The sequence below is a fragment of the Metarhizium acridum genome (assembly GCF_019434415.1).
Source record: "Metarhizium acridum strain ARSEF 324 chromosome Unknown scaffold_13, whole genome shotgun sequence".
Classification (NCBI taxonomy): domain Eukaryota; kingdom Fungi; phylum Ascomycota; class Sordariomycetes; order Hypocreales; family Clavicipitaceae; genus Metarhizium; species Metarhizium acridum.
Genome location: NW_027094016.1, coordinates 645,284 through 665,284, shown reverse-complemented (window position 1 = coordinate 665,284; position 20,001 = coordinate 645,284). Strand labels below are relative to the sequence as shown.

The following is a 20,001-nucleotide window of genomic DNA, read 5'->3' as shown; positions in this document are numbered from 1 at the left end:
AAAAAAAAAAGAAGAAGAAGAAAGCCCCCAAGTGTATTGCTATCCAACAGTGTATCTTTTTTAATCTATCCAAACTCCAACTACATCTATTCCAATAGCAGCTCGTCCTCGCCCAAAACACCAAACAGACTCTCAATCTCCCCCCTCACCTTCTTCAACTCGGCCGCCACCTGCGCGGTAACAAGCGTGTACGCATAAAGCAGCGCGTAGTCCTTCTCCTCAACCGCCCCCATTCTCTTCCTGGAGCCATCGTCCCCCGCGGCATCCCCTTTACTCCGCATGTGTTCCTTGCGGAACTGATAAATCTTGCCTAGCAGCTGGTCCTTTGTGGAGTCGATTGTCGGAATGGCGTCTGTGAGCGGGTACTCGAGCATGATGCACGACGCGAGCACCTGCAGCACGTGGCAGATGCGCTGGCACAGCCGGACGCGTTCCTCCGTGGTGAAGACGAGCAGCGCGCGCTCGCCCGCGGACACCGTCTCGTGGCGCTGCGTCAGGAGGCGCATCGCGTAGAAGCCGTCGAGGATGTGTTTGGTGGAGTGCATGATGCGGGCGTAGGCCGCGTCGGGGAAGGGGCCGCGCAGCTCGAATTCGGACTTGGCCGAGCTGCGGAGAGTTTCCAGCTTGAATGCTACACGGCGGTATAAGTTGAACCGCATCAATGGCAAAAAAAAGAAAAGAGGGCGCTTACCGTATCGCTGGAGGGCTCCTTGCTCCCCCTCCTTCATGTAATCCAGTGTGCTGTTGCTCTGGAGGAGGATGCTCAGCGGTCCTCGCTTCCAAATCAGCCCCAGCTGGAGGTAGAGCACCGCCAGGCCCTCCTTGAACTTCTTGCGGCCGGATATCGGCCAGAGCAGCCGGCAGATAATCATGCCCCAGATGATGCCCAGCACCACGGCCACGACTCGGTGGTAGGCAATGTTGAAAATGAGCGGGTTCTTGCCGCCCTCGTCGTCGTCGTCGTCGTCCACGTCTAGCGATATGCTGTATGCGTAGAGGACAATGACATTGTACGCTAGGAGGGCGATGCGACCCAGCGGGCCGTTCTTGACGACGAGAATCATGTAGAAATTCCAGAGCGCCATCAGCCACCCGCACAGAGCGAGGACATACGCGTTGCCTTGACTCGCTAGCCATGACACGCAGGCGCATGCCGCGCCGATGAGGGTGCCGATGAGACGAGATGTAGATGTCGTGTTTGACGCGCCAGTCGTCATGCCCACGACAATCATGTACGACAAGAGACCCCATTCTCCTCGCCATTGCTGGTACAGGGGTCTCGTGGCGGGTATGAAGGCGAATTGTGCCCACAGCACGGCCCCAATGCCAACCTTGATACCGAACAGGATGTCTTCACGGGCTAGGAATCGCATTACTGCGAGAACCTTCTGGGATAGTACGCGCTGTAAGGAGCTTGCACTCGGCGCCGCATCCCAGTGGTAAGAGTCTCGCCGTTTTCTCATAGAATCCGGGATGCCCTTGGGGACTGCTGATTTCTTCAAACCGCGAACGGTGGTCTTTCTCCTTTGAAGGAGAGATTCACACTCTGGGTCGTTGGAGAGGGTTGGCTGCGGTGATCGATTCCAGAATTTGAGCCACTCCCAGCTGCGGGTGTGCGATTCAGTGACGTGTTGCAGCTCTTCGAGTACATCTAGATAAGAGTCCATTTCGTCTGCTACAGCTTGGAGACTGAAGGAAAAGTGGCCACAAGCTGCGGCGACTTCTTCAATGTCAGCCTGGATCGCTGCGGACCGCGAGCGCTCGAGCTCAATTGTCTTGTAAAGCTCCTGCAAGGCATTGCTTTTCGCGCGGGTGAACAGATTTATGGCATCCCGCAGACTCTCCCGAAGCTGGTCATTGACTTTGACCTGGGTCACTGGGTCCTCTCCAAAGGGCGACTCCCGAAGCGTTTCAGAGAGCGTGTATGCTAAAGACTTGAGAGAAGGTCCAAGCATAGTTATGAATAGCGAAAATATGTCAGATGGTGTTCGGAACAGGGATGAGCTGAAAAACGTGGGCTCACTTTGCGCAAGCAATGTCAGCCTTTGGTCCTCGTCATCTTCTTCAATGACAGACAAGGATTCGCCGGTACTGTCAAGGAGGAGCGAGGCGGCTCGCCGAAACTTTGGTGACGCAAGGGATGCTCCGGGAGATAATACACCAGGTTCCTGCGAGAGCACTGGTGCTTCGCTCAAAAGTGCGATTTGAGTTGATAGCGAGCTTCGCAAGCCACCAATGGCCTGATACACGGACTCGACAGCTTTGAAGAGACGCTTATCCAGCTTGTATGTCTTTTCTCGGCCCATCAGATAATGCTCCAGTTTGGCCTCGCGCAGACTCTTGGACATTTCCGTATAGGCCGAAGTGAATTTGCTTCGTACGTGGGCGTAGACTGGCGAATTAACTTCGTCTTCGGTTCCATTCAAGAAGCCCCTTGTGATGAAGGACAGTCTGTCGCTCATGCATACCGACGCTGTGGCAACCGCCTCGCGCAAAACTCGCCGGGCAGATAGGCGCCATACCAACAAATTGACAGCCACGGAGAATACGATGCCCACACACAGCATCTTGATGACCTGGACAATCTTATCTCCAGAGAAGAAGCCGTCCTGCACCGACTGCTCCTTGGTAATGACGGTAATAATGGCCATGGACGCAAGTGTTGTAGCTACGTTGACAAGAGGTTGGTTCAGTCTCTGTTTAACCCATCCAACGAAACCTAGCCCTCCCCCGACAAAGATGATTAATACGACGGCGTGTGCAGGGACGACGGACCCGGTGCTCGTTCGCGAAGCAATTCCCGCAACCATGGACAAGACGCAAACCATCTCAGCATACGCCACGGCAATGAGGGCTATGAATACGGCTTCTAGCATGGATCCAACGGTACGCGCTGGGTGGAAGTAAACCGTCAGCGTAGCAACGATGTGTTTGCCGTCTCGGTGGCCAAGGAAGTCGGACAGAGGAGGCCAGAAGGTAGCAGTGCTGCCGAGAAGGTACGCCAGCGTACACTTGAGCACTTGATGGCCGTCGCGTGAGTTTAGCCATCGCCAAACGGACTTGGCCCTCATCTTTGCGACGCGTGCTGACCAGCGAATGCTGTCGGTAGCCTGTCCCATAGACGATCGTCGTTCCGGCCTCCTGGCGCTGCTTCCCGATGCTATGCTGCTTGATGTGCGGAGGGTAAATTGGCGTCTGGAGCGTTCGCCGGTGCTAGGGATGACAAATGTGCCGTTGCGCAGTTTCTATGCAGCATTGCGATTAGCCCTGAGGACATTCCGGGGGGTTGTCTTTGGAGGAGCCACAGATGCTGGTGGGAAAACAAGACTGCTGCACAAATACATACACCCCTCTTGGACGGCCGGGCAGGCGGCCATGGGCCTGCTGAAGAGCCGTCGCTCGAGCTCATGGCGCTCGAAAATCACGTCGGGACGTAGCGTTGGGGTGGTTGGTCGCGTCGTCGGATGCACGAAGAGGCGTCGTCATTGTTTTTCCAGCTCGAGCGAGTATGACCAAGCTCTTTGTTCGGCTGGACCGCTCAGAGTCTTACAGAGACCTGCCGCGCATAGAGATTTGCCTCGCCATGCAAGTCGGCATGCCAAGTCGGTGAGGATGCGGCACGACCAAGCGTCGACAGACAGAATTGTTGGACAACTGGAGCATTTAAGCTCAAGTAACGAGTGAATCAGGCACAGGGGTAGCTCTCCACCATGCAGCCTCCAATATGCACCCAGACCACATGCAGACATTGAATCCCCACTCCCGCTCTGACGTCGTCAACATTGAAGTTCCAACCGTCCCGACCAGTCCAGTATGCCTCGCGCAGAGCTCTACACGTGTGCGTTCCTGGGGATCGACACGGCTGCCACGGCCCGCGTCTGTAATTTCCTGCAAGTCATTCACGATGTATCCTTTCCCGTCACGGAATATGAGCTGACAATGGCAAGGTCTAAAGATGCTCGTGCCACATGCAGAATTACCTACCTTTCGCGCAGCATCCATCGTCCATGACCGAGGAGACAACATGACCAACAGGAATGGCTTTACTTTCTCATTCTGGGATGGACCGCACACATCACGGCCGAAACAACCAACCTAAATCTTGGACTGTGCGGCCTGAACTGCCGCCTGAGCACCCAAGATAATGGCCCCAACATTGAACCTATCCGGATACCGCTTCGTCATGGCACCAACCACATCCCTCGCCGACTTTGGAATCCCCTTCAAAACCTCTTCAAATTCCCCAATATTTTCCTTTGTGTTGTCCAAATGCCACTGCCCCAGAATCTCGCCCTCCTGGCAGTGCCCCGGAATGACATGCAGCGGATCCAGCGCTTCCACCTTCTCGACGGCTCTGATCCATTCCGCCCTCTTGGCAGGCGTGTCCGTCTCCATCAACATCTGGTGTACCTGGTCGTACACCACATCCCCGCAGACAGCGAGCCGCAATGCAGGCACCCAGAGAACCGTGGAGTCGTACGCGTCAGAGTGTCCCACCTCCACGGCCTGCAGCTCCCACTGATTGAGCGTGAGCTTGTTGTCCGGCGGCAACGGCTCAGCCAGGACAAACGGCTGCTGAATCTCGCCGGGGAACCGAGAGTCCCATTGGGAGCGAAAGACTTTTTCTACTACCTGCTGCTTCATGTGCTGTACGGTCCCGGCCGTGGCTACCAGCTTGGCCCGTGGGAATTCCAGCACCAGGAGAGGAATGCCAAAGAAGTGGTCGCCGTGGCCGTGAATGATGTATATGTATGAGAGTGCTCGATTAGGCGCTATGCGGCGGATCCAGGCGATGATCTCCTTGGTCTGGGCGACGGTGACGGGCGTGTCTACGAGGACGGCGTGGGTTGCCGAGTAGATGAGTTGCAAGAGATGGGGGACCAGAGTCCGCCGCCGCTTGCTTTGCCAGGGTTCTTGAACGGGACGGGTGATGCGATATATACTGCTGCGCGGAGAGACATGATGGTGATGGGGCTATTTAGACGGATGATGCGATGATTGACTACGCGGACGAAAGAGCTGGAGAGCAAGTGAAATTACAGTTGCTCAGCCAGTCGTATGGTCGTGGCAGCACGACCAAGGTGAGTTCAATAGCAAGATAACTTGGTGTGTGTGTCTCTCTCTCTTTTGTGTCATGTCTGCCCATGTAAATGAGTGAACGACATACGTCGCTCTTAATCACCCGCTTCACCCCCAAGCATCACGAGCCGGAAGCCAAAAGGGACGGAATTCGCACCAACTAGCAAGGCTGGCTCGTATACGACGCACTGGGCAGTCGATCAATATCAAGCATCACATATGCACATCCAACAGGATCATTGTCCAGACCTGATTCCAGATTTTTGCGTCTTGTCCACTGGCAAGGCAGCCAGCCATTGATATCGCACACGTCAGCCACCCTCCTCGCCTTCTCACCTCCAAGCGCGCCCGCTATCTGCCCAACCACAATCATCAATATCAATCACGGCAATCTCTCGGAACAGCCCGCGTCGCCAAGTGGGACCCCCATCACCTCCAACCCAAGCAGCCAAACCATGCCACGCCCATGCCAGTCCCGAGCCTCACTCAACCATCATCATACAGTCCCGCAGCAGCGTCCATGCGCCGCCTCCTACACGTAGCAATGGCCTCGGCAGCGCGCCCCAGATTCGCGCCCCTCAAGAAGGGAGCGCCGCACACCGCGGCGCCCAAACTCCAAGGCATAGTCTTCGACATGGACGGAACACTATGGTGAGAGGAAACCAAAAAAAAAAACACCACCTCGTTCTCCCAATGGCAAAACCAAGAAGGCCTTACCAAAAAAACGTGACAAAAGCTTGCCCCAAACCCACATGTTCGCAGACATGCGCCGGGCGCTCGACATACCCAAGACGACCGACATCCTGCAGCACATCGAGTCGCTCCCTCCGCACCGGCAGGCCACGGCCAGCGAGGCCATCCGCTCCATCGAGCGGCGGGCCATGGCCTCGCAGGCGCCGCAGCCCGGGCTCGCCGCCCTCATGGCCTACCTCGACGACCGGGCCGTGCCCAAGGCCATCTGCACGCGCAACTTTGACGTGCCCGTGCGGCACCTGCTCGACACCTTCCTCCCGGGCTCGCCCTTCGACCCCGTCGTCACGAGGGAGTTCAAGCCGCCCAAGCCCGACCCGGCGGGCATCCTGCACATTGCCCGCCGCTGGGGGCTGGACGGCGCGGGGGGGCTCATCATGGTCGGCGACTCGATTGACGACATGGCCGCCGGCAGGAGGGCCGGCGCCGCGACCGTCCTGCTGGTGAATGGCGTCAACAAGAGGCTGGCCGCCCACGAGTACACCGACCTCGTCATTGAGCGCTTGGATGACCTGGTGGGCATCTTGGAGCATGGCTTCGAGGGAAGAGACGCCAGGCAGCGTGACGAGGCCATGGACAACAAGGACAGCCGCTTGGCCGATGAGCCCACAAGTGCTGCTTTATAAACGGGGAAGAAGAAAAAAAAGTGACGGCCGGCACCTTTACTTGATCATCATTTAGACTTCCCTTCGCCGTATAGATTTACGTATACATTTCAGAACAGATAAAGTATGGTTCCATTTTGGGCTTGCTTCTTGCTATCCCGACGCCAGAGCTGCTCAAACTAAAATCACAAAGCCTTACATATTCCGTGCGTATTATCCTGTCCTTGATGACAACTGTTCCCAACACCAGTCCCGCCGGAAACTTGAGCACAAAACACACCATGAAAGGACTACAAGCAACGGCCAACATTCTCTCTCTCTCTTCTTCTCCTTCTTCCTCTTCTTCCCCAAGCATGACGGATAATACACGGGTTTGTTTGAATCGCCTCGCTTCCGCTAGCCACCAGAGAGCAAGCATGTGTCAATAATGGTGTCATAAAATCAATGCGCCGAGTGATGCTACGCTGACTCGCAGAGTTTTGCAGCGTTCAAATTGTTGTCATGGTGGGGAAAAAATTTCACATAATAGTTTTGCCATATGGCTTGCTCTATGTTTTCCCTCTCTCGTCCAGAGAAGACCATGGTCCTCCCATTATAATCCGTAGCTAGGGCTTGGATTAGGGGGCAATCCAAACGTGGCTTGGCGGCGAGTCTCCCTGCGGAAATCATCAGGTGTCTGTCGTCGTGCCAGTGGAGGTGGCATTGGGTTTCCTGGGGGCCCCGGGCGGACTGGAAGGCTGAATGTTGCCGAGCTCGCACTCGCAGGGCCCGACAGTTCCGCATAGTGTGATGTTTGGGGCACTGAATTCGTTGTTGCCACTCGCATTCCCATCCCGGGGTGTGGTACTGAGCCAGGCGTCCTGCTGTTGCCGTTCCTACTGGGTGAACGACTAGGTTGATCGCGGGGTGAAATGATTCCAGCCCCGCCAATGGGGATATCACCAGAGGTAGGTGTGGGTGTCGTGCGGTCTTCGTTTTGTGTAAAGTAGGTTGGAGAGTCGCTAGACCGAAGAAGATCTTGAGTGGCGGGAGATAGTTGAGGTGCGAGGTGTGATTTGCGGTTGTCTCTCTCCATGAGTCCAAATGCCCACTCTCGAAGATCAACAGGAGTTCTTTTTGCAGCCTGTACAAATGGGTCGTGGTCCTGTACACATGTTAAACCAAAAGAGAATTTTTCATGTGTGAGTAGATTTTGTCAACTTACATAAAGCTCCTGTGGTGTTGGCCGCTGATCAGGCTGCTTGTAGAGGCACTTTTGAATCATGTCTTCCAGAATGCTAGGGAATGCGTCACTCTTGGGCAATCGTGGTGCCGGCTCGTGCACAATTTGTTGCAGCAGATCCAGAATACCAGCTGGAGCGCAATCCTCGTCGGAAAACTGTTCGCTCGATGCAAATGGGAACTTGCCAATGGCAAGCTCCATGACAGTCAAGCCGAAACTCCAAACATCCGATTTGACCGTGTACCTTTCGCCCTGAATTCGCTCTGGGGCCATGTAAGTTGAAGTGCCCACAAACGTGTCGGCAATCGAATTAATCAGTTCGCCAGAAACGCCAAAATCACACAACTTGATAGACCCTCGAGAGTTGACAAGAATGTTGGACGGTTTGATATCTCTGTGCATAATGTGGTGCTTTGAGTAGAGGTACGTCAAGCCTCCAAGGGTGGCTTCGGCAATTTTCCCAAGGACGTCGACCCGGACAGGCCCAAAGACCCTCGAAACTCGATCTAGTGAGCTGTGAAGGGTATGTTTGTCAGTACAATATTCAACTTTTGCTAGGAAACCGGATTGTGCGATTCCGCCGCTCACCCCACGTCCATGTACTCCATACACATGATGACATCGTTATTGCTGTTGAGGAATGCGCCGTAAAAATTGACAATGTAGTCGGAGTGGCATCCATGCATAATCTGAAGTTCTCGGACGATTCGCTTGCGCATTTCCTTCTTTGCCTCGACATGGATAACCTGCGCCATTGTTAGCATCGTGTCGTGGTTGGAGTGGGTTCGGGAATAGAACTGACCTTGCGAGCCATTACCGTGCCGGTGGTAAGGTGCTTGACTTTGCTAACAGTGCCTCCATTTCCGGATCCGAGCTCCTTCATTATCTCCAGATCTTGAGGTCTCAGATCCAGCTTGTACTCGATACCAATCTCAAGCTGCTCGTCTTTGTTATCATCTCTGCCGCCGTCAGCGCCGGACCAGCTTTCCGCAGTTGGCGGGGGTCGCGGGGCTGCAGGTGTCAAGGCAAGACCCTTGACATTCTTGCGCTTCATGGAGCGCGGCGCGAAGGGATCAGCCATGGTGTTGAATTGCCCTCGTCAAAGGAGCTCTTGAGCTGATGAGCTGGTGCTGCCGTTCCGGACACTGTCGCTCTCGTGGAGCGGCGGGGAAATAATAGGGGACTGGCCGTGGGTTTTGGCCAGTGGGATAGTTTCGAGAGTCTCAGGCAAGATGTGTGCTCGCTGGCATTCCCCTATTTGCCTCTGCGGAAGAAAACAAAGGCGGGGCGTCAATGGTAGCGGGATATCGTTGCAACGTCTCGGACTGTTCGGCCAGCAGACGCAAATATGGCGAGAGAAGAGACAAGATTGCTGCCCACGACGGATTAGATCAAGGTTGGTATGTGAAGTTGTAGTCGGGCTGAGGCGAGCCTTGTTCAAGGCCGTAACAGGTGGCGGCTGGCTTGCCGCTGGGGAAGGACACTGAGGGGTGGCCACCACTTTTGAAGTTTGGATCGCGCACACACCACACGTAGCCGCAGCCTCAAATGCCAAGTCGAGGGGTCTGAGTCGGCTGCCAATGTTCAAATACGTGGAGGAGTGCCTGGAGTGTTTGCAGTACTCGCCGCTCGGGTTGCTCGATTGGTGGGGTTCCTCCGGGTCTTGGACTCGTGGCGTCTCTTTGGGTGCTTGGGTCCCCTGGGTCACCGGGGGCTATTGGGCGGTTGGGAGATGCAGTGATTTTGTGGGAAATGAATGACTCGACCGACCGACGTGCCTACCTGCTAGGTACTTGGTAGTCCGTAGTCCCTAGGCCGCGTGTACATATGTGTTGCGGGCAGCCCAGCTTGACAGACTAGGCCGACATCTGATGGCCATGAACTCTTGCGGCACGGAGTGATTTTGGCTGGGCGGTGGGACTGTGATGCCATCCTGATTGATGTCTGGTAGTGGTTTGGTTCTGATGCGCTCGGGGCTCCTTTGCTCCTTTGCTCCTCCTGCAAGTCCAGCGCAAGTCCAGCGCAAGTGCTGCGCAAGTGCAATCCAACGGACCAGATCAGACGGCAAGCACAAGGCGAGGTGGGGTTCCCCGTGGTTTCCCATTTGTGATTTGTGAGCTGGAGGGCCCCGAAGGGCAGGTGCGACGGTGACGGCGAGCATGAGCATGAGCATGAGCATGCCGTGTGTGAGAGAGTGAGAGAGTCGGGGTAATTTCTACGAGGCACTGCCGAAGTTACTCCATACTACCGATGACAATACACGACGGACACACCAGCACACGAAAATAGCGCTCGATTGTCGAGCTCAAAAGGCGGCACAAGGACCCAACTGAAGCCCTCGCGAAAGAAGACCGTCGATTCAAGGTTCGGAATCCAGAATGGTGCCCAAAGTGGCATCGTCTTTACCGTCTTTCATCCTTTCATCCTTTCATCCACCACGACATTGAACCGGCTGCCAGTTGGTCTGGTTGGTACCCGACCCCCATCATGGTCGCATTGTATCAAGTAGTTGCATGATAATCTATCACGCATGCCGTGCTTGTTAGCCAGGCACCACCACCACCGGCCCGGCCGCATTTGTCTCTGCGTTTCAGACGTGGTCCAATCCGGCCTGTTCAGCACCAAAAACAACGTCACGCATCAAAGGACCGAAACGAATATCCGCCGAACCGGACTGAACGGGACCAAAGGAACGGCGACAATCTTTGATGCCTGTGTCCCAAGATCGCCCGTCACCCGACACGTGCGACATCATCAAGTCTTTATCCCCTTGCAGCCTTGGATCCCAGCGTTTCGTTTGAGCAACATCAAGCAGCCATGCCCCCAAGGCTTGTTGGCAAATGCGACTGTCTTGCATGCGTCTGTCCGCGCGCTTATCAAAAAAGTCAATCGCGGGCTGCAGAAGCGGTCGCATCTTCGGACGAGATTGGGGGCCAACAGCCTCGCCGACCAGCCCCTGCCTGTCATTGACTTGATGTGGCCGCGTGGCGTTGGTGCCCGGCGTTTAAGCCACTCGGCATGGTCGTTTGGCAATTGGATCTTCAATGTCTGCGGACAGGCGTTGTGTGCTACACCTGCTTGGTCGGGCTATTGAATGGCCTGACAGGTCAGCGGGTAATTTGCCGTGCCCATTAGCTGTGTTGCTGTCGTATTTGGGAGATGGACGAGCAATAAATGAGGAAGATGAGTCCTTGGCTGCTCCTGGTTGGTCCTGGTATGTGCCGTCCCCTTGCTAAGACAACCCCGCTACGTCATCGTATCTGATAAGTTCGTGATGCGCAAAATACTTTGTTACTCGCATCTTGAGCCTATCATATGGTCATGCTCTATCAAGATATAATGGGGGCATATCACCAGAGAACGACCAAAGAACAAGGCACATGGTAGTGGTGGGCATTGCCGCATTACAACGCAAGGGGCATCGACAAGAAAGAACGCCAAGACAGCGCCTTACGCAATCTCAACTTCTCGCGCAAAGTCGCAACGCCATAGAGTTCCATCTTGCCCTTATGCTACTCGCCCCTCTCAATATTCTCTTCCGTTGCCCATCCCCAGTCACAGTGCTCTTTGAGATCCATCCTGATGGCCTCATCAATGGCTTTGCGCATCTGCGGACCATCTAAGCTATACCCTTCTTCCACATCCACTCCAAACGTCAGCTTGCGCCATATATATCTGCCCTTTATTGTCCCCGCTATATCTTGGAACTCTTGATGGTCTACTAGTCGCCGAACCCTGCGCACGTGCAGACCAGTTTCTTCCCAGACTTCCCCTTCCACCGAGTGCAAGATGGTCTTGTCCTTGTTGCTTTCGCATGCACCACCTGGAACTTCCCACATGAGCCCTGCAAAGTCATGTTCGGCACGTGAGAAGCACCTGGTTGCCGCTGCGTATCACTGCTCCCACGCACACATTCTGGATGGTTGGGTTATTTTGCAGGTAGTCTGCGATTGTGACATTGTAGGTTGCCGCCTCGGCGTGGACATGAAACGTTCCGCGCGGTTCTGTCATTTCAAGACAACGATTGGCCGGTGTTTTTCATATTTTAAAGACGGGGCTCTGTGATCATGTGAGAGATGGTCAAATTTATATATCTATAAAGAAGATCATGTTGCTCTTTTTGACTGCTGAGCAGTACCCTCTCAAGATTGACTGGATTGGCTAACCCACTCATCATGTCGCCAGCTTCGGCTCAACCTTCACATTGCATTCAAACTGCTGCATGTAGTCATTTAGTTGCTTAGGTCGCAGCTGATTGAAGTCGAATCAGAGTCACTCTGGTGTCTGAACCTAGGTGACCGAGTCATCTCTTATCGTACGGGTCACGACGTGTGATGGAGAATGGATAAGCTACCCTAGAGAGGCACACGTCAACTAAAAAGAAGTAGTATCACGGGTTCGAGTCCAAGTAAATAGGACGAGAATAAATTTCGGCTTTGCGCCTGGAGAAAACACTGCAGAATTGTCCATGCTCATTTCTTTTTGCCATGGTTGAATTTTCGTCCAATGCCAACAATTGCTTTCGGATTCTGGTTACTTGAGCCATAGGATCAAGGATTGTTAATCCAGCTCAATGATTCAATGTGCTTGGTGTAGAAGGAGTTCATTCAGATTGCACCTATATTTTGCAGCGCAAGACGAGAGAATTTCATCCCCGCTGATTTATCCCCTTTAGATGCGACGAACATGCTTTGTCTTCTGAATGCTACGGACTAGCGCCAGTAAAGGAACAAAAACAGGAGGCTACTTTACGAACAGGAGGCCTGCGTTGCTCGGGTTTCCGAAATTTAAATTACTATAATATAATGACAGGAGAAAAGCTGCACTTCTCTGTTGTTGTCGAGGTTGAAGGACCGCAGACAGACACGAGCAAACGAGGACGGGGAACCGTATTACATAAGCACGCGAGGCTTCGGAACATGTGTAATTCCATGCATCCCTGCCACCACGCGCTGAGGTCCATCGCTTTGATGCGACTCCAAAAAATCCCCGGCCCAAGAAAACGCAGCGCAGCCATTCCCGCTTCTTCGACAAGCTCCCGGGCGGCCGAGCCATTATATTCATCCTCGGGTTTGCGGCTGGCTGTCTCAGTCTTGGTGGCTCCCTTGGCTCATATTATCCGTAGCCTTCGATCGCCGGCACTGGACGGGACGACGAGTTGCCCCGTGAGACGACAACTCAATAGCTACAATGAGCAACAGCATGCGCGACTTGATTTCGGGGGAGGCCGAGTTGGATGATGAGGAAGATGACGGATCCTACGATGAAGAGACTGGGGAGGAACGTGTCAGGCGAAATGGCGCTCATGTTGATGACTCCAGTGAAGAAGAGGACGATGATGACGACGAGGAGGAAGCTCGGAAGGCGAGTATTTCTGGCGCGGTGTGTATCACTGTATGCTAACGAGAACATCTGCACAGATTCGAGAGGGCTTCATTGTCGATGAAGAAGAGGAGGAAGAGGAAGAGGTCGACTCAGATGCAGAACCACGCCCCGTGAAGAGAAAGCGCGAACATCGAGATCGTGAAGAGGAAGAACGCCTTGATGAAGACGATTTAGAGCTGATTGGTGAGCAATTTGGGGAACGCCCCAAACCAGAAAGCAAGGTATGGCCTGAACGTGCACGGGGAGATCGTGCAGCACGACCCAAGACAGATGCTGACGTGCATTTAGTCCAAATTCAAACGACTCAAACGAGGCCATCGCGACGAAGACGATGTTCCCAACGAGCGCCGTGGCCTGGACGAAATCTTCTCCGATGAAGACGAAGATGCGACAGAACAAAGGCCATATGGGCGGTCAAATCTGCGTGCCCAGGCCGATGAGTTCGACGACTTCATCGAGGAAGATTTCCCCGAAGATGAAGACGAGCGAACGCGCCGACTTGAAGATTTAGAAGTTGCGCGACCTCGGGACCGCGGCGTAGGGGCTGTTGTTGATACTACAGGGCTTGACAAGGATGCCTTGGATGACATGGAAGCCATATTTGGCAACGGCGAAGACTACGACTGGGCACTGCAACTAGAAGATGACGAAGAGGACCGGGAGAAGCAAGAGCAGGGTATTGAGCTTAAAGATGTTTTCGAACCATCACAACTCAAGGAGAAGCTCCTTACCGACGAAGACAATGAAATTCGATTCACCGACGAGCCCGAGCGATTTCAACTGGAGCGCAAGGCATTCAAGAACCTTCAGCTCACCGCGGAACAATTTAAAGAGGAAGCTAAATGGATCACGAACCAGCTGTGGCCGAAGAAGGGTCTGACCCAGGAGCTCCAGACGCCCTTTGCTAAAGCTGTCGGTAAAGTCCTTGAATTCTTCATCGTTGACGAAGTCGAAGTTCCCTATGTCTTTCAGCATAGAAAAGACTATCTTCTGCATTCCAAAAAGATTCGAAAGTCAACCCGTGATGATCTGGATGGTCCGGATTACACTATTCAATCCGATAAGCTCCTTAACCAGGACGATCTCTGGAGAATTCTGGAATTGGACATCAAGTTTAGATCATTTGTTGACAAGAGGAACTCCCTGGAAAAGACATATGGGAACCTGAAATCCCTTGACGTCGAGGATCTGATGGTTGAGGAAATGATTCCAGAGGCTATAACTATGGAGGAACTCCAAGACCTCCAAGATTATCTCCAATTTCAATATGGTGCCAAGCTCAGAGATCTTGCAGTCATGGCCGGTAACCACTCTCAATCGAAGCGGCCTGGTTCAAAGTCATCTCTACTTGACCGAGTTCGGAACGGCAAGGCGTACTATTTCGTGAAAGCTTACGGTGTCTCTGCCGATCAACTGGCCAAGAATGCGCTGCGGCAAGGGAAAAAGATCACACCCGATGATGACTCGCAGTACCCCATGGATCTTGCTGATAGCTTAATTGACGACAACTTCAGCACAGGCGACCAGGTTATTTCTGCAGCGCGTCAAATGTACTCGGAGGAGCTCTTCGCCAGCCCTCGCATGCGCAAGTACTTCAGGAGCTCTTACTATCAGGCTGCCGAGCTCAGCTGTCGACGTACGGATAAGGGCCTTCGGAAGATTGATGAATCGCACCCATATTATGAGATAAAATACCTCCAGAACCAGGCAATTGCTGACCTGGTGCACCGACCGGAGCTCTTCCTCAAGATGATGCGAGCAGAAGAAGAGGGCCTAGTTGATATCAAAGTCGACATGCCACCACGATACGACTTCCGGCGACAACTGTATCAAGAATTCGAGTCTGAGAACTTCAGTGACCGTGCCGAGCAATGGCGAGAGGAGCGAAAAAAAGTTCTCGACATGGCTTACCCCAAGTTGGAGAAGGTCATAGTAAAGAATGTCAAAGAAGTTATTCGTACTTTCTGCCAGGATGAGGTGCTCAAGATGTGTCGTCAGGAGTTTTACCGAAAGCTGGATCAGGCTCCATATAAGCCAAAGGGAATGATTCTCGGAACCACACCTCGAGTCCTTGCTTTGTCCAATGGGATGGGTGACCCAGCCCGTGAGCCAACATGCTGGACATGGGTGGAAGAAGACGGCCGAGTTCTCGAGCAGGGCAAGTTTGGTAACCTGGCGCGAGACGAGGCTCAGCGGGAGGAGTTTGCCGCGCTGGTTCGGCGGCGCCGTCCAGATGTTATTGCCGTCAGTGGTTGGAGTGCTGAAACAAGCAAACTGGTTCGAGATGTAGAAGCTCTTGTGAGCGACAAGGACCTCCGAGGAGCCGAGTTCGATGACCCCGAGACCAATGACTATAGAACAGAGCCTCTCGAGGTGGTCGTCGTGGACGACGAGGTGGCCCGACTGTACAAGGACAGCCCGCGTGCCGTGGCTGAGCATCCGTCTCTGAACCCAGTGACGAGATACTGCGTTGGCTTGGCGCGATACATGCAGAATCCGATGAAAGAGTATGCCGCTCTTGGCAAGGATGTATCATCGCTTTCATTCCACCCTTGCCAGCATCTCCTACCGCAGGATAAGCTAGCAAAATACCTTGACTCCGCCATGGTTGATACGGTCAACATGGTCGGTGTCAACATTAACGATGCGATGACCGACCCATACACGGCAAATCTACTGCCTTATATTGCAGGCTTGGGTCCCCGAAAGGCTACTAGCGTCATCAAGGCGATTAATGCCAATGGAGGTTTTGTAAACACACGAGATGAGCTGGTTGGTGACCCCGACAGCGGCAAGTTGCCCGTTGTTGGACCTCGTGTCTGGAACAACTGTGCCAGCTTCCTATATATCGAATTCGATTCAACCAACGAGATAACTGATCCCCTGGACAACACGCGAGTTCATCCTGAGGATTATGAACTTGGTCGCAAGATGGCTGCAGACGCCTTGGAGTTGGATGAGGAAGATGTCAAGGCCGAAACGGACGAAAATGGACCCGGCGCAATTGTTCGGAAACTGTTCAAACAAGATGAGCAAGAACGAGTCAACGAGCTTGTCCTGGATGAGTACGCTGATCAGCTGCTGACCAACTTCAACCAACGAAAGCGGGCGACGCTCGAGGCCATTAGCGCAGAACTTCAGGCCCCGTATGAAGAACTGCGACGCAGCTTTGCCCCTCTGAGCCAGTCCGAGATTTTCACCATGTTTACCGGCGAGACAAAGTCATCGCTGTGCGAGGGAATGATTGTGCCTGTCAATGTCCGCATGGTGAGGGACGACTTTGCCATTGTCAAGCTCGACTGCGGCATTGAGGGCCGGGTTGAAGCACATGAAGTGACGAGTCGCGCTTCGGTCAAGGAGGTCCTGAGCACGGGCCAGACTGCTCAAGCCAAGATCCTCGAGCTGAACTACAAAGACTTCATGGCGAAGCTGTCCATGCGAGAAGATGCGTTGCGCGTGCCGTTCAAGCGGCCCATCAATTATGGCCGTGACGGCTGGGACTACAACCTGGAAGCATCGGACAAGGAGGAGCTTCGCGAAAAGGATCAGTCCACTGGAAGGACACAGCGCGTGGTCAAGCACCCCAACTTCAAGCCCTTCAACTCAATACAAGCAGAGGAATACCTTGGCTCACAGCCTCCCGGCGAGGTGATTATTCGTCCCTCGTCCAAGGGCAACGACCACTTGGCTATTACCTGGAAGGTGGCGGACAACGTCTACCAGCACATTGACGTGCTGGAGATGCAAAAGGACACCGAGTTCTCCGTCGGCAAGCTCCTCCGCATCGGAGGCAAGTACACGTACAGCGATCTGGACGAGTTGATTGTCGACCACGTCAAAGCCATGGCTCGAAAGGTAGAGGAGCTCATGCGCCACGACAAGTACCAGAGCAGGTCGCGATCGGAGACGGGTAAGTACATTTCGAATCAAATACCGACCACCACCAAGTTGAAAAAAAAAAAAGAGGCAAATTGACTGACCAACGCCAACAGAGAAATGGCTGACTACATATATCGACGCCAACCCCAACCGGTCCGCGTACGCCTTCTGCATTGACCAGAAGCATCCGGGATACTTTTGGCTGTGCTTCAAGGCCAGTCGCACAGCGAGGGTCATTGGCCTTCCTGTTCGCGCGATTCCACAGGGGTACGAATTGAAAGGGTACCAGTACCCGGATATGCGTGCGCTGTGCAACGGCTTCAAACTACGATACCAAAATGAGTTTTCAACCATGGGAAACAGGTGATGCGTCGGACGTCTTTTTCAGGTCGTGGCTGACGGGTGTAGGGCTCCTCTGCGAGGCCCCGGGACATGGGATGGGGATGAGGAATCTCGCTTGTAATACTGTATAACTTGGTGCCATGTTTCATCGTAGCCGCCATACCGTGGTTTGTCTGGGCGGAGCGGAATAGCGAAGGAATAGATCCTGACATGAGAGAAGATGAGGCCTTGTCCGTGCGTGAGAGTAGCATGTTTGTATTTGGCTTGTGGGATTGCTGTACTGCCATTACGTGTGCGTCATGACTGCGGGCTTTTGGAGCACGATTGAGAGTCTACTTGGTATGTTGCAACATATTGTCGTGGGAGATTTAGGTTTGGGGACTAGATGTTTGCATGGACGGCTGGCATTTCATCTAGATGCCAAGTATGGCTGACTGGCATCGGGTGCACCCGCCCATGTTCCATGGTTGTTATACGCGGCATGAGTGCCCTTGTTACGCGACTTTGATGGCGTTACGCCGCCGTATAAAGGTGGCAAGCATTACTGATGGCCAAGCTCAGTCTACTGGTTGCACATCTCTGCGCAGCGAATTCCTGTACGACACGTTCCTATCTATCTGCGCTTGATCATGGGTGAAGATGCTCTTGTAAGCTCGTGAATATGAATAGGAGCACTGCCGCCTGATGGATTTGGACCCAATTTTCACGGGACTTTGGCGGTTTCGCAGCTTCCCTGGGGCAAAGTGGCTGTACCACGAGGTGTGTCGGTGCACTAGGTGGGATATAAAGGGACGCTATTGACACCGCTGCCTATTTCATCGTGAGGTTTTACGCGGGATGCGCATGCTTTTTTGCGTACAGAGAAGCATTGGCTACTAGTCCGGGGTGGGATGAAGGATGTCTGGCATGTATGAATGGGGTGACTTGCTGTAAAAGTTGGCCGCAAACGGGTATTGGATGTATTTGGATGGTGTTCGGGCTAGTCTTTCAGTAATATTCGCTCTGGTTTATACTTTCTTGCGTGACCGGCAATCTGCGAATCTGGAAATGACGTGCGTGGTTAGTAGGGAAATATATTGCTGTTAAACCACGCGGGTTAATGTCGGGGGGGAAGAGCCAAGGACCAGCTTTTTTTGTTGCGAACAATTGCATCTTGCGGCGAGATCCGGTTGCATTGCGATATTGGAATGGCGGATCGACGGTGACGGACGGATGATCGGTTTTACGTGTGAGGTTACTGACCCGGTGGAGATGCAAACAGGGGCACCGTTAGATACCGCGGTCTTGGATGACGTTTCGGAAAGACACGATGGCCATTTGAAGGGACATGTTGGGTGACAGCTGGAGTCGAAATGAAAAGAATACGTGTCAAAAACATCATGCGGGCCGGTTTGTTCATCATCACGGGCTCTCGCACCGGCCTCGTTTTGCACGGGTTGCTAGATGCTTCTGCGGCGCCGATGATTCGGCGGAGCTCTGACGTCGTTTGGCTCGCGGGTCCTGGCCCGAGCGAAGTGATCATGTGGTCCGCCTCGGATGTCCCAACCTGACAGAAGCTGGCAAGCTGGGTTGCAGGGACCCCAGGCTGTGGGTCTCGGACAAGCTTGGGTGGATCCAAGGGCAGCTCCAGGCACTGTCATGTCATCCAGGGGTCCAAAAGCTCGCCATGGGTCGACGATATTGTGCCAGAGACGGCCAGGCCCAGGAACATCGGTGAGTCACCGCTCGCTGAAGACCCTTTGTCCTCCTCCAGCACTGCGATAATTGACTCGGGATGCAGTCAGCTATGGAGTGCGGCAAGTCACGAGGCTCTGTTGCGGATCAACGACAAGAACTCGAGGCTCCAGGCCACGAATGGGCCTCTTCCCGAGTCGAGATGCATCGACGCTGGCGACATCGGACACAGGGGGTTTCTAGACGGATATGGCTTCGTTGACGCACAACTCAATTCATTAGGGGTTCGAAAGGTCCGATGTCGTGGAGAATGCTCCGTTGTTTGCACCGAGTTTTGCACATGTTGCCAGGCTGTCTCCCCGGTAGACGGAGGGTGTCTTGAACGTGTTCCAGTCCGCCGGGCTGCTTGGCGTGTCAAGGTGTCCCGGCTCCGCCGCTCCACGCCATGATGGCGATACGATGGCGAATGGCTTGGAGGGCAAGCCCGACAGTGGTGGTAGGTTGCTGCGACTCGCAGCCCGCACTCTGGCGAATTGCCCCCTTCTAAATCGGACGCGAACAAGACGATGGACGTAGCACCTCGGATACCTTGACTGGGGACACCACCACGAAAAGAGGGCAAATGCACAACATGCGCTGGAATGCTTATCCGAACTCCGGCTTAGCGCCAAGTTGAGCGCCACCAAAGGCACTTGGGCGCTTTGAGTGGCTAGACGAACTATCTAGGTACCAAGCCAGATAACACATGGTACCTACCTAGGTGGTTGCCTGGGAAATTTGGCAGCCAACTTGGGCAAGATGAGCGCGGATGAACAACTAACTGGGAGGGACCAGACACCAGAGTACATGGCGTGAGGCGCGATGGGAGGCAGTAATTCACATAGCTCGAGCCCTGTAGAGAGGCCGCAGTGACCAAGAGGCAAGGCGACGCGGTCGATGTCGATCAGTCCGTCGGTCGACGCTTGCGTACCCCATACTTTTTATTACCCCGCAATCAAGCATGCGCCAGGTGGATATGCCGAGTACCGGCTACACGAAGCGTCGGAAATAGTTTGGATGTTTTGT

The 20,001-nt window shown here is 53.9% G+C and overlaps 8 protein-coding genes across 9 annotated transcripts; 2 read left to right on the top strand and 6 right to left on the bottom strand.

Moving 5' to 3' along the window:
* Positions 1–13: 13 nt before the first annotated feature.
* Positions 14–3,648, bottom strand: J3458_002800 (uncharacterized protein). The gene is made up of 3 exons (XM_066117390.1): positions 3,347–3,648; positions 692–3,245; positions 14–631 (listed from the first exon to the last, which is right to left on the bottom strand). The coding sequence occupies exons 1-3, from the start codon at positions 3,407–3,409 to the stop codon at positions 87–89; spliced, it is 3,162 nt and encodes a 1,053-aa protein (XP_065977174.1). The 5' UTR covers positions 3,410–3,648; the 3' UTR covers positions 14–86.
* A 447-nt stretch (positions 3,649–4,095) lies between these two features.
* J3458_002799 (uncharacterized protein) lies at positions 4,096–5,201 on the bottom strand (the record flags this gene model as incomplete). The annotated part of the gene is made up of 2 exons (XM_066117389.1): positions 4,096–4,829; positions 5,183–5,201. The coding sequence occupies 2 exons, from the start codon at positions 5,199–5,201 to the stop codon at positions 4,096–4,098; spliced, it is 753 nt and encodes a 250-aa protein (XP_065977173.1).
* Positions 5,202–5,623: 422 nt separating this feature from the next.
* Positions 5,624–6,455, top strand: J3458_002798 (uncharacterized protein; the record flags this gene model as incomplete). Its single annotated transcript, XM_007810464.2, has 2 exons — positions 5,624–5,730; positions 5,816–6,455. The coding sequence occupies 2 exons, from the start codon at positions 5,624–5,626 to the stop codon at positions 6,453–6,455; spliced, it is 747 nt and encodes a 248-aa protein (XP_007808655.2).
* Positions 6,456–6,531: 76 nt separating this feature from the next.
* Positions 6,532–6,852, bottom strand: J3458_002797 (uncharacterized protein; the record flags this gene model as incomplete). Its single annotated transcript, XM_066117388.1, has 1 exon — positions 6,532–6,852. The coding sequence occupies one exon, from the start codon at positions 6,850–6,852 to the stop codon at positions 6,532–6,534; it is 321 nt and encodes a 106-aa protein (XP_065977172.1).
* A 174-nt stretch (positions 6,853–7,026) lies between these two features.
* On the bottom strand, positions 7,027–8,737 carry STE7_1 (MAP kinase kinase (MEK); the record flags this gene model as incomplete). The annotated part of the gene is made up of 4 exons (XM_007810463.1): positions 7,027–7,578; positions 7,639–8,170; positions 8,245–8,402; positions 8,459–8,737. 4 exons carry the CDS (start codon positions 8,735–8,737, stop codon positions 7,027–7,029), a joined length of 1,521 nt encoding a protein of 506 aa, XP_007808654.1.
* A 1,509-nt stretch (positions 8,738–10,246) lies between these two features.
* J3458_002795 (uncharacterized protein) lies at positions 10,247–10,570 on the bottom strand (the record flags this gene model as incomplete). Its single annotated transcript, XM_066117387.1, has 1 exon — positions 10,247–10,570. The coding sequence occupies one exon, from the start codon at positions 10,568–10,570 to the stop codon at positions 10,247–10,249; it is 324 nt and encodes a 107-aa protein (XP_065977171.1).
* Positions 10,571–11,168: 598 nt separating this feature from the next.
* Positions 11,169–11,495, bottom strand: J3458_002794 (uncharacterized protein; the record flags this gene model as incomplete). Its single annotated transcript, XM_007810462.2, has 1 exon — positions 11,169–11,495. One exon carries the CDS (start codon positions 11,493–11,495, stop codon positions 11,169–11,171), a length of 327 nt encoding a protein of 108 aa, XP_007808653.2.
* A 1,159-nt stretch (positions 11,496–12,654) lies between these two features.
* Positions 12,655–18,678, top strand: SPT6_1 (Transcription elongation factor spt6). Of its 2 annotated transcripts, XM_066117385.1 has the most exons (4): positions 12,655–13,020; positions 13,077–13,262; positions 13,330–16,951; positions 17,034–18,678. In XM_066117385.1, exons 1-4 carry the CDS (start codon positions 12,847–12,849, stop codon positions 17,285–17,287), a joined length of 4,236 nt encoding a protein of 1,411 aa, XP_065977169.1. In that variant the 5' UTR covers positions 12,655–12,846; the 3' UTR covers positions 17,288–18,678. The 2 variants fall into 2 exon arrangements, with proteins under 2 accessions (XP_065977169.1, XP_065977170.1); XM_066117386.1 differs by having other exon boundaries at positions 13,330–18,678.
* The last annotated feature ends 1,323 nt before the right edge of the window (positions 18,679–20,001 follow it).

Coding starts and splice junctions, on each gene's coding strand:
- J3458_002800 (XM_066117390.1), bottom strand. CDS start 3,409: ATGAGCTCGAGCGACGGCTCTTCAGCAGGCCCATGGCCGCCTGCCCGG. Junction 3,246..3,346: donor CCCGGCCGTCCAAGAGGGGT/GTATGTATTTGT, acceptor AATGCTGCATAG/AAACTGCGCAACGGCACATT. Junction 632..691: donor AGGAGCCCTCCAGCGATACG/GTAAGCGCCCTC, acceptor ACCGCCGTGTAG/CATTCAAGCTGGAAACTCTC.
- SPT6_1 (XM_066117385.1), top strand. CDS start 12,847: ATGAGCAACAGCATGCGCGACTTGATTTCGGGGGAGGCCGAGTTGGAT. Junction 13,263..13,329: donor GCCCCAAACCAGAAAGCAAG/GTATGGCCTGAA, acceptor ACGTGCATTTAG/TCCAAATTCAAACGACTCAA. Junction 16,952..17,033: donor CAGGTCGCGATCGGAGACGG/GTAAGTACATTT, acceptor CAACGCCAACAG/AGAAATGGCTGACTACATAT.